General features: G+C 41.2%; 1 protein-coding gene across 3 annotated transcripts in view; it reads right to left on the reverse strand.

Moving 5' to 3' along the window:
* Window positions 1-12,583, reverse strand: part of ROBO1 (roundabout guidance receptor 1) — a 1,423,180-nt gene that overhangs the window by 37,868 nt on the left and 1,372,729 nt on the right. For all 3 annotated transcript variants that reach the window (XM_069204141.1, XM_069204140.1, XM_069204142.1), the window contains 3 exons: window positions 10,517-10,852; window positions 8,756-8,863; window positions 1,013-1,157 (listed from right to left, as the gene is read on the reverse strand). In XM_069204141.1, the coding sequence (XP_069060242.1) occupies window positions 1,013-1,157; window positions 8,756-8,863; window positions 10,517-10,852 (589 nt within the window). The remainder of the gene's footprint in view (window positions 1-1,012; window positions 1,158-8,755; window positions 8,864-10,516; window positions 10,853-12,583) is intronic.

Consider the following 12,583-nt stretch of genomic DNA (forward strand, 5'->3'; position numbering starts at 1 on the left):
TTGCAGTTTATTCACTAACGTTTTTGTGTGTGTGTGTGCCTGTGTGGCGTGCACAATTGCGCCGCACGAGCAACGCTTATTAAATCCCTGCTGCTTTGCAATGCCTAGAAGACCTATTAACTTTCTGCAAGAAGTTCTAGCCTTTCTTTTTAACGGCTGTCCGAAGTTAGTTACAACGTATTCTTCCCTTGAAATACATCTTATACCTGCTTTGTCCTTTTCTGACTATCTTCTAAACCGCTTACCAATGTATCTTCGAACCTCTGTTTTCTTTCTGTCTCCATTCTTTCCCCTGCCATGCCACTCATATCTGTTCCATCCTTTTCCACTTGTTCCACCTACTATCTTCCTACATCTGCGCAGTCTTCCTCTCCTGTCCACCCTTCTTACTCTAGCCACCTAGCTCCCTTTCTTCTACACCACCTCCACCTTCTTCCACCTCTCTATCCCCCTCCTGAACCTTTCATCCTAACTTCTTTTATTATTCCACATTTGCCACATCACTCCACTACACCCTGTTTTATCCCCCCCCCACAGGCCACACACCCCTCCCTCCTCTCCCTTCTCCCTACCTACACATTCATCCAGCCCATAATCAGTTCTTTGATCTTTTCCCTCCACCTGCTATTATCTTCACCCTTACCCACTCATCATCTGTTTGCACACTACCCCATTCACCACTCTTGCCACATCCCTTATTCCTTTCTACTTGAATTTCTATTTCAGAACATATATACTGCTATGTAGACTCTTGCAGAACACACACCTTATTCAAAAATATAACATTAAGCTGAAGAGGACGTGGTTGAGGAAGGGAGGAAATGGGCAACAACGGCACGAGTAACAACCAAGGGACTTTATCTTCCTTATTGGTGTTAAACGCCTGCGGTTTGGCAGTAATTCGAGTGATGAGCGGATCTCCCCACCGAAAAATGCACCATCAGTGGCAGCAAAGAATGCATTCTTGATTAAAGGCTGGTCTACCTGGCAGAAAGAACACCATATACTGTACCTTTCATCCACTGAAAGACTGTAATCTTCACTATTGCTGTGGGGTGGAGGATGCACGGGGGGTGGTGGGAGAAGGTCGGCCCAGTTCATGCCTCCCTGCTTAGATAGTTTTGGGGTCCGCATACCCTTCTTATGTCCTTGGCTCCCTGCAGATAGATGCAAGTAAAAATAGGTTATCATTTCAGCTCGACTTACAAAGTAATTATTTTCTGGTACAAATTAGCACAATTTACAGTGATATTAACATTGCAATCTCAGTCACAGAATTGAAAATACCAAACGTTTTCCAGCTTGCTATATAAATCGATGATAACTAAGAGGAGCAATATAATTTACCCAGGAAAATATCCATTAGTTTAACAGCTAATAAATACCTAAAATGCAGTGATACCATAAATGAATTTTATATTTGGTAACACTTAGAATGCTCTTCCTATGCAATTAATTGCATTATAGATTATCATCTAAAACAAATGAGCTGTAGACATATCTTCTGAAGTGCTTGTCACTTATTTAATTGCTGTAACCTAAAATACAATATGAGACTGATATGATCTATTAAATTTTCACTCTTGCATTAAGTCACTGAAAATTGATATGTGATTATTACTCCTTTTCTAGGCTTTATAGGCTCTGAAATATTTTATTCAAGTGAATACAAGGGCGGGTTAGTATTTGAGTGTTTTAGACCACACATGCACCTTTTAAGAAATGAGTATACAAGTGTTAAAACAATTTGCAGGATTAGAGTTTCCCCATTCTAGAAGCACTTAATTCAAAGGCAAAATGGGAAATACAAAGGATTATCTGTTGACTCGCCAATTCTTGCACTGCAACTACTAGTATTCAAGAAGCATTGGTAACGCTTATGGCTATGGCTTTTGCAATGCCCGTTTTGTTTCATTGTTGTTTTGTTAACGTTTCTGGGGGAGCTGCCATGCCATTATCAATATATTTAAAAATAACTAAAAGCAAAAATATATATTTTTGTCTCAAACGCATACTCTGCTATTGTACCGTCTGCTATAATATGAACTACTTTTATTGCAGATGCGCTCCTGATGAAAGAGTGACATTAACAAATGGCTGAAGTGAGCTCACTAATTGCTCCATGCTGTGTGCTGTAGTAGGAATAAGAAAAATGTGAATGACACAACAATAGGCCAATGGGTGAAGAGGACTGCATGAAAGCCCTTATAAACATATAGTACATAAGTTATGTAAAATCAGAAGATGATGGTTAACACTAATTCTAATTATGTTGTTAACTATTCAGGATCATGCTGGAGTATTTTCAATACAAATCTCTATTAGGCACTGCTCAATCTAATACCAGTTGTAGTTGGAGTTAGAAGGACTGTATTAGCCCGTATACAGGCCACATTAAATTCCTTAATCTCTGAAGTCATACTTAGCATATATGTAGTTACATAATATTCCCTCCACTAACTGAGCCTCTTCTATAATTTGTTTAGCTTGCTGACTGACATTTTGGAAGAACACTGACAAGAAACGTTTGCAGATGACACAATGATGCCTCAAGTCAGAAGTCGCTTCTGGGATCCACTGCCAAATGGCACCTTGCTGAAACCTTTTCATCCGATGTGCAGAAACTACTCAAGTATTAGCAACCAGAAAAGAGAGTCCCTTTAGTAAGCCAAAATTTCATGGAGAATGTTCTTACAACTATCCCAAAAATGCCTTCCGTGGTTAACCTCTGGCTGGTCTATTGCAAATTTGTTTACAACAAACTATGTGAAAGTATCTCTTTAAACTACAGCAAACTCAGAGTAAAGGTGTGTTGATCATCTTTGGGATAGAAGAGCAAGGTAAAATGGTTACTCTCGTGTAGGACTTACAGTAATTCCTAGTAAAGTAAAGTGATGCCCAATCTCAGATCCAGCGTTCCTCCTTGGCCGTATGCGTACCTATCAAAGCTTTACAACGCTGACATTTAGGCAGGAGCCTGACGTTGAAACACTGGCCCTTCTTGAATTCTGCCCACAAAGCATAGAAGGTTTGGTAGGGGACTCCTGCAGGCTCCATGTTCTTCTCTTTCAAAATCTCTTCCAGCACATTTCGTATTTGGGAGAGACCTACTGAAATGTCACCTGCAGACCCAGTGTCTTGCTCTGTACTTCATTTGGGGACAGTCAGTTTATTTTTTCCACACAGTTTCAACAGCATGCCTCCACACACCCAAGACCATTCACATCTCTCAATACTAGCAGATTCCGAAGGCCCTATTGTTGTGCTGAACATTGTTACAGACAGGCCGATATTCTGCCCGCCATAACTTCACATCTATTCAGCTGCCTTTTCTCCTATCCACCAAGTGCTGTGTGGAGGTTTAGCAGAAGTCAGCAGTGATTTACAAAACTCTAGATAACACTCTAAATATTAAAACAACCCCTTATCTTGCACTTTATATGAGGCTTGACTGGTTGCCCAGGCCAGCTAGTAAAGGTAAGCAAAGGTTCTCTCACTGAAAACGGCATCGATCTGTGGATTCTACTGTAAGTCACAATGGACTGTACGTCATTATCCACAGCCAGTTTCTCAGAGTTGAAAAATAGAAAATGCATCAGATAAGTGTACAAAACAACAAACAAGTAAAATATTTTAACTGGCTACGGTGTGAGGTGTTTGGAACCTCATAATTAGAATGAAAGCACAGCTTCATGCATTACTAAAGGGCTCATTTGCAAGCCCCTTGTGCCCCATAGCATCATTTTTTTATGCTATGGCAGCGCAAAATATTCCCCCACCCTGAACCATATTTACAAACTGGTGCAATGTCACCATTGCGCCAGTTTGTAAACCTTTGCACCACATTATACCTGCCCTATGTATAATGTATGCAAGGGAGGCCCAAAAAAATGAAGCAGTGAAGTCTACAAGATTTCACTGCGCCATTCTAGCGTCAATTTTTAACGCCTGCCCTGGGCAGGCGTTAAACTGACACTAGGCTCTTTTATATGGGCCTCTCCAAGTTTTGCTGGACTAGCGTCATTTTTTATGCTAGTCCAGCAAAGCGCCACACCTGCATCAAAAATGTTGACTCAGTTATGCTAATGAGCACTATGGTGCGCTGTATTATAAATACAGTGTTACCATGGTGTGTTAGGGGGGGTGCAGGGCTACGCACGGAAACTGGCACATCCAGTCGGTGCACCAGTTCTTTTGTAAATGAGGCCCTAAGTGTGTCTGTAATAGATGATTCTGCATCACACCACATATTTGAACACCAAGCTTTATGAACATTTTCCAAATTTAACTAGGATTATATTACTTAAAGTTATGTTAGCCGATGAATTATAAAAAGACTGCAAGAATTAGAACCAAGATATTAGCCTGTCCTGGAATTAAAGGATACATATTAGCCCTTGACTCTAGTTTTAATGGCATACACAGAAATTCCCAAAGGTTGCCAAGGAACCAATATGCTCTCCCTATTACAGTCTTATCTCCACTCATTATGGAATTTCCAACTCAAGCTGCAAATAATTTTCTTTGATGGGGGCGGGTTTGATTTTCAACTCTAACAAAACGCTTTATTTGGAAACACATTGCAAATTGCCAATTCATTATGTCTGTAATAATTCTATCAAAGTAGTAGGAGATGAGCATGAGTGCTAAAAACAAACATATTTTATGTTATTTTTTTAAAAACCAACACAAAAACCTCAGAGTAAAAGATGAATCACCGGGATATTATTAATGCTGGGATGTTATGTCAGCTATGGTTTCGTTATAAAAAAGACATATGTCAGGATGGATTATAAAACTGTAACTGTAAAAATAAAATTACACTGCATCACTTCTCACATATTTGCCCACCCGGGCTGTAGCATTAAGGTCAATATAATTGCCAATAACCACATCGCAGGAATTGTCATGCCAAGAAGTACAACAATCCCTCCTGTCCAGGTTGCAATCACAACAGATTAACCTGTACAGCCTTTGAAAAACGGCAACATGCGGCACCTACATCAATATCTCTGCGCATGATAAAGTCACTTCACACCAACAATAGTTCTAGATAAATGGCAGCAATCAAAATACCGAGAGAGGTAGCCTTCTTTATGTATGTTCGGTCTCTTGAAGGTGCCCCCCATGGTGTTGTCTTAATCAGCATTGAAGTGAATATTCCTGTTGAGAAACATGACCTGTTCCCATCTAACAAAACATCTGCTTCTTCAAACAAAACTAATGGTTCCAAGACGCATCCAGCACTGCAGAACCCATCACTATTGTCTACCAACTGGACATTATAATCGTACTATAGACGGTGTAATTCCTACTAAAAATGCTAGTTAAAAAATGCATACTTCGAATCTTATCTCCATGGAGAGTAAATTAATTTATTCGAATTTATTATCTTCCCGAGAAAAGACCACGAGCTGGAAACTCAAGAATGAAGACAAGTGGTCAATGATTTAAATGCTTTTAAGAATCTGCACAGACATACTGATAGGTGTCAAAGAAAAGATCATTGGGCGTTCGGTGGGCATGAAGGAAAGTTACTCTTGTGAACAGAATATTAAGGACATGGGTGGACGGAGGACGTGGCCAAGCAAGATGGCTGACCACATACTTTGAACTAGGGCTCCACTCACCCTTGTATATTGTAGGGGAATCCTAAATTCCTGTTGCCCTGAATGTGGACTTCCTTGGGACCCTGTTATCATTGGAACCCCCTGCATGCATCAGGGAAGTTGAAAGATCCCCGGAGGGAGTGGTGAAGCGGTCTGTCAGCCCTGCCATAGACACAGCATTGGTCCAGGGTGCTGGATGCGAGGATCCCTAAGCTGTGGTTGGTGGCGCCTCAGCTGTAAGTGCAGGACGATGTTGCATCTCCTGTCCTTTGGTGAGGCAGAATTGAGAGGAGCCACCCACAGGCACTGCGTCAGTTTGCCAGGCTGACAGGGAAGCCAGGACCTTGTGAGGGACTGCTGCACCACCTACCTGCAAGGACTGTAGCACTCTACTGATGTGGATTCGGCCCTGGGACATCCAGGTGGCGCTGCCGGCTCAGAGGGGCCAAAGATTTTGACCATGAATCCTTGCTCAGCAGGGGCTGCTCATACAGTGTGGCCAGCAAGGGCCTGGTGGGGAGCTACTAGCTTGCTTTGCCACAGACAAGTCGTGGTGTGTTGGGCCCACGTGTGGCTTGTGGGTAGATGCCCGATGGGCCCTGTTAGGGGAGGTCCCCAGTAAACTAAGGTTGCAGGAGGTGAGCCAGGGTGGTGCCGGCCATTTTCTTTCAGTCCTGCTCCATTATCCTGCTGTTTGAGCATCTGGTTGTGCGTTCTAGGAGGCGACGGTCGCTTGACCATTTCAGGGTGGTAGCGCTGCCTGGCTGAAACTGTTTCTTCAGGGTGCTAATGGTCACTTGGAAATCCCCTGAGTTTTGCTGCAGAATTTCTCTTGGTATTTGGGGCATGGGTGACTAGGCTGCCGCTATGGGCCAAGACAGGAGCCCCAAGTCTCAACAAACAAGCATGGATCAATGAAGGGTTTGGCCATGACTGCAATGCGCCAGTCGAAACAAGAGAGGAGGGACTCCCAAGTTGCTGTGGAGCTCACAGGTACGCAGATTCTTGCAGCCGCTGAGACCACCAAATCAACGCTGAGAGCAAAATAGACTCTGACAGCTAAAAGTTAATCTACTGTTAGCAAATGTATGCAAACTGCGCATTGAATGAGAGAGCTGACCGATATCTGTATAGACAACAATGTTCAACATTGCATCCTGCACCTAATACCCAGCACTAGTGGAAGTAAGGTTTATTATCGATTCACCCTACTAGGGTTGGTGTTAGCAACCAGACGGATAGTTATAAGATGGCTATCGTCTACGGGCCCCAAATACATGTAATGGAGAATGAGGAATGCCGAATGCAAGAGGTTAGAACAGATGACAAAATGGAGGAGGACTGCTTTGAATGGGCAGGAATGCACAGGGGCTTCTGGCACCAGGACTGGAAAGGTCTTCTAAGAATAGCCCAACTGCTCTTACTCCTGTATGTGATGATGTGACAGAAGAGGTATGGGAGAAATCACTATAAATAAGGGTACTGGACCTGGGGAATCCAAGTGGGGAAGGGAAGAGCTTGAAGGGCAGTTGTGCATGCATACCGATCTGTGACACCTGTTCTACTTTTTGGGATTATATGATAACATGAAACTAAGAGTTAAAACAAAAAGGATGTGGATGGACTAGGAAATTCCTGATTGGCTGGTTCACCTCCAACTACATCCTAATTCATCATTCGAGAGATGATGCACTGCAACCAGAAGGATCACTTCCTCCCTGTGTTTTCCCTGGGTATGTTATGATATGTGCATCTGTATGTAACTTACTACAATGTGGATGTTACCACAGCATTTTCCATGACAGTTTAATGGCAGCAGCATTAGTGCCCCCTAGACTGATGATGTGTACGTTGTATCGACAGAAGTGAAAGATAAAAACCACTACTGTATTTTTACCTATAGTGTATAAATAACACTGCAGAATAGGGGGAGCTGCTTTACCACTATGCACAAAAACAAATATTTTAGAAGTCACAAAGCCAAAAAACGAATTGCTCTAATGTACTTTCCCTTTAGCACAGCGTTTTCCAAAGCTTGGCAACTAATAATGTAATTATGGCATATTTTAATAATGGTTTCTGAATAACCACAGACTCGGTCAATCTTTAATTTTAACTTCTATTCAATGTGATAGGGGCATCCTGCCGTTCTAGCAAAGTACTTTTCAGAGAAACACTTTTCAATGAAACCATTTAATTGAAAAAAGCTTTCAATGAGAATCAGAAATACGTAAATACAAGTCAGAGAAATGCACGTTAATGTAAAAATGAAAATAAAGTCTATGATATCATGATTTGAGGTTTGGGTGAGTGTTAAGGACAGTCTGATGGAAAGGGACAGGACTGGAGTTTGTTCCACGTTAAAATAGTGCATCAAGGTTAAGTCTAGATTCACGAATAGTTTTATATTACAGTACAAGTGAGGGAAAAATAAAGTTTAGGGTGAAGGTGAGGGTGAGTACTTAGGATAAGGGCAAGAAAGTTTTACAATCAGGTTGTGAATGCAGATATGGAAAAGTCAGATATAGGGCCTCGGGGCTAGAGCTGCTGGTTTTGGAATAGGGAACCAGGTTAGAATCCCATCCTCAGCTCACAATCTAGTGACTCAGGGCAAATCACTTAATCTCCCTATGCCTGTAAAATGTGTAACTGGTCTGTTTCTTTTTCAAAGTGCTCTACTAATGCCCTCAGTCCAACTTCGTGGTTTATAAAAATATTTTAAAAAATGGTTCGCTAGGTCAAAGCTTGTAGCTGAGGCAGTGTGGAGTTCTTTTTCATGGAGATTTCTAACACAAATTACAAAAAGAGAAAGAGCTTAATTGAAAATACATACTATTTTCAGCTGTGCCGTTTTCAACCAAACAGCTGAATGGGCATATATAGTATATCTTATACAAGGTGAGTGTGACTTAGGATCACGTGCCATGCGAGCGCTAGACGCTGTTGTAAAATGGCAGTCATCACATCAGCTGTGGGTTCAAAAGCAAGTAATCAGCACCTCGATAACTGTGAAATAAGCAAACGTCCTTTTGTATCTCTTAACACGTGCAACAAAAAAGAGTGTATTCAGAACAAACAGAGCAGAACTGTAACCTAGAGGTGAGCCAGTGTGCACGCCTTTTTTACTTTATTTGTTTTTTACTCACCTGAAGTGCTGCTGCCTCTGTCAGAACTGTTGTAGGACCCCCCTGTACCCTGGTCATGTGACTGGTTGTAAGGAATTGTAGCGGGAATTGTTTCATTTGAACGGTAATCTGTAAAGTAAAATGAAAATCAAAGGTTGAGTGTTCAAATCAGTTAATATCAGATACAAACTCGTTTTTATCAGAATATTCCCACAAATTACATGTTTGCCCAGTTATTCTAAATGGAAATTCTCTTCAGTGTTACCCTGACACCTTGGAATGATTTAAGTATTCTTAGGCTTATTGTGGACACACAATACATTTAATACCTGATTTTTCAGCTTTTTCATTGTGTGTTTTTTTGCAGCAGAATTAGTCGTAGAAAATACAATTTCAAAACGCAACACAGTTTGCTTGAAAATGAATCGCAGTTTGTAATTCCAGATACCTTCAGACGAGGCAGAAATGCATTTCGCAACATTAAATTGACATATGTAATAATGGGATAACTCTTACACACAGCAGCATGGACAAAAACTCCTTTTTCATCTTACGGGTTTGTGTTTACAGTGAGGCAGGCCTTCAGCGCTGGCTACATCAATCAGGTTACTCAGGCTCTTGAGCCCCTCTGATGAAACATGTCTTTTTGCCAAGACATTTAATTTCACCGTGTGACCAGACAAGTCAATGGTTCACAACTGGCCCTGCCCTCAGTCCTCCGGGATATCACTTTTGCAAATAAGGTTATTAAAGCAGGTTTCAAGGTATTGTAGCCTGAAGGGCGAATCGAGAAAAAAACGGCATGCCTGTTTCTTTCAACTTTCAGCTTCAATACATTGTATTAAAGAAATGTGACCTACAGGACACAAAAGGAATATTTTGATGTGTTTAGTAAAAAATCTGAAATCAATTTATGTGTGGCTTCTAGAACCCTAGCTTCAGACAGGACAACAACAGTAATACAGTGGAGGAAATGTGCAATGGAGCAATAGTGGTCCCAGTGTATATTGAAATGAAAATCATGGAAGGAGGACCGGAGTTTTTCTGTTCAGACTTACATCCGCACAGAGACATAATTAACTCCCCACCATTAGTAGAAAGAATAGATGTGTGCTGATTTCTTTTAATCACGGCTATGTTTGGTTCAATCCCATGTCCTTGTCCCCACTTTATGAATAAAACATGTCATCGCTGCCTCTGCTAGTTCCGTACCTACTGTAATGCTTTAATTAATCTCAAGGCCATATTGAAATATGTCTATACTTAATTCCATTAAGATGCTGCTGATTATTTGCAGAGCTAAATTCAAACTTCAAAGGTGCTGCTAATTACCTCGTTGACATAGTTTTTCTTGGTTCCCTGGAACTGTGAAGAAATTACCGTGGCGGTAGCTTGTGTGCTCTTGTAAATTCACCCCATTAAAGACATATGCTTTCGACCCTCCCTATCAAAAGAGGTTGTTTATAAAGGCTGCAACCTCTGAATGCTGGCATCTTACCAAAGAAACAATAGCCCATCATTCACATTTTCAAGAACGTACTGGCTACTTCAATTTATCACTAACGTGTTTCTCAGCCTAGAGTGCCCACCTAATCAATGTTTGGCTGGATCCCAGGCAACAGTCATCCATTTTGAAAGAAATGAAAAGAAAAACAAATAACAAATATACAATTCATTTGTTTTGCGAGACAATATATATCATGCATGCACAGGTGGGTGGAGGATGTGTGTGTGTGTGTGTGCATCTCTACTAAAACAGTAAACATGGCATTGACTCCCTACCTTTGTTTATTTTGTTTTGCTCCATGATACTGTATTGCATGGGAGCAACATCTGGCTTCTGCTGGACCGAGGGTTTCCATTGCTTCTCGTTCATATCGCTGCTGCCACAATTAATGTTGTTACTGATGTTAGACTGGATGAGCTGTGTAGTAGCGTAAGGAGTGGGCTGTCCAGCAGAGTTCACAAACCGACCATCCTTCAGATTGGGGCTGTTGAATGTTTTCATCTCATTGATTTTATTACTAAGGTCCACATCGCCATACACTGCAGATTCGGGCAACATGAGGTTGGTTTGCTTGTTGTCCAGTTGATTGTTGTAGTTTGCGATGCAATCAGCTAGAAAAATGGAGAAAGTAAAGTGTGAGTCTAGTATGTACTGTCAAATGATAGCAGGCTGCGAGCAAATGTCAAAAATAAAACAAAGTATTTGCTCCTTGCAAGATTTTTTCAATTTGAAGCTATTATAGATTTGGATACCGTGGATAATTCCAGCAACTGGTGGTTGGTCATGGAACAGCAGCTTGTATTTCTTAATTTATTATACTTTTTAATAAAGGTTGTAATGTTTTCTGGGTGCCCTTCTGCTATTGCTGAAAATAACTACCCTTCACTTACCAGCCCTTGAGATATGGGAACACACTGCACTTCTCTAAGTAGTTGTGCTACGACCACCAATCGATATCTTTTAGTACTCATGCAGTTGACTATACGATGAAAGGCTGAGCAAAAAATTGCTGTTTAACACCTACCCAAAAGTGTAAGTAATTCCGGTGTACAGAAAGTATTTGTAGGTATAAGAATGCCGTTTTCGTGTAGGGAAATCCCATTGTTTTCAATGCCATGATGTCTTTCAGTGTCACCATTCTGGAACTTCCCACCCATTTTCCTACAATGCACTACCAATAATCTAGCCTTTTCACTGGATCTAATGACCTGGCTTTTCTCTCAAACTATTTGAATATTTCTAATCCATCTCCAATTCATCCTCCGCTGAATCTTTCCTTAGCACAAGGACACCGTATTGGGTATTTGCATGTGCTCTACTAAATCTGGTAATGTATCATATCATATCATAACATATGACCGTACATTCTAAATTTGGTGAGCTTATCATACAATGGTCCAGAATGTGAAGATGCAAAATGAGCCATAATGTCCTGTCTTTCATAATGAAAAACAAGTAAACCCAATATGCACCTTGTTTTAACTCTGTGGGAGGTACTTTCTCTATTGCTTCTTTCAATAAAATATCTCGAACCTAAATAAACTATTAAAGAGCTTATCTTACCCTTGTTTGTTTTGATTTGTGATTGTTTTTATTGCTAAGTATGTACTGTAACCCTGTGTGATGGACTGCAGCAACCACTTGTCTAAACTCACCCCTAGATCCATGTCATGGTATATTTTCTATGTAGTTTGAGTGGTGTGTCCTGTGGTATGGTATGTGTATGCCAGGTCACAATAACAATTATTTGTGCCTCTAACCTTTAAGCTTATTGAAAACTGTGATCTTAGGGTGGTGATCCCTATTGCTAAGAACTAGACTGACCCTTCCTATAAATGCTTTCGAAATACTGAATGTTTTTGAAGGTTGGAGCAAAATCAAGTGGGAAGGGATAGTATATTTGGGAATCAGTTCTTTTATTTTTTGCCTCAAGGAACAGGACATTTAGGGATGGTAAATGTTGTAATTTGCCACCCACCTGTGTTATGTGGGCGTCTGAGTTGTGAGGCGAGTCACTTACTTGCTGTTCCTCCCCCTTGGGGGAGTTGACTCCTTCCTTCGCATCCAAAAGGGCTAACAAGCAGTGTGTGGACACTACTGGTACATTGATTGTTGTATGACCTGATGGGAGGTGCCTTGAGCCTGTTGTTGCTGATGGAGCTCAGGAACAGTGTTCTGCCTGTTGGTCTTCAGTTTGTGATTCCTCCCCTTCTAAACTGTAGGGCTCCCATGGCCTTGGCTGTTTCATTGTCCTTCTTTATCTGTTGTAAGGACTCATCAATTGCTTGGTCAAACAGGGTGTCTCCCATGAATGGTATGCTAATTATGGATGCTTGCACCTC

Source organism: Pleurodeles waltl, chromosome 8 (assembly GCF_031143425.1).
Source record: "Pleurodeles waltl isolate 20211129_DDA chromosome 8, aPleWal1.hap1.20221129, whole genome shotgun sequence".
Classification (NCBI taxonomy): Eukaryota; Metazoa; Chordata; class Amphibia; order Caudata; family Salamandridae; genus Pleurodeles; species Pleurodeles waltl.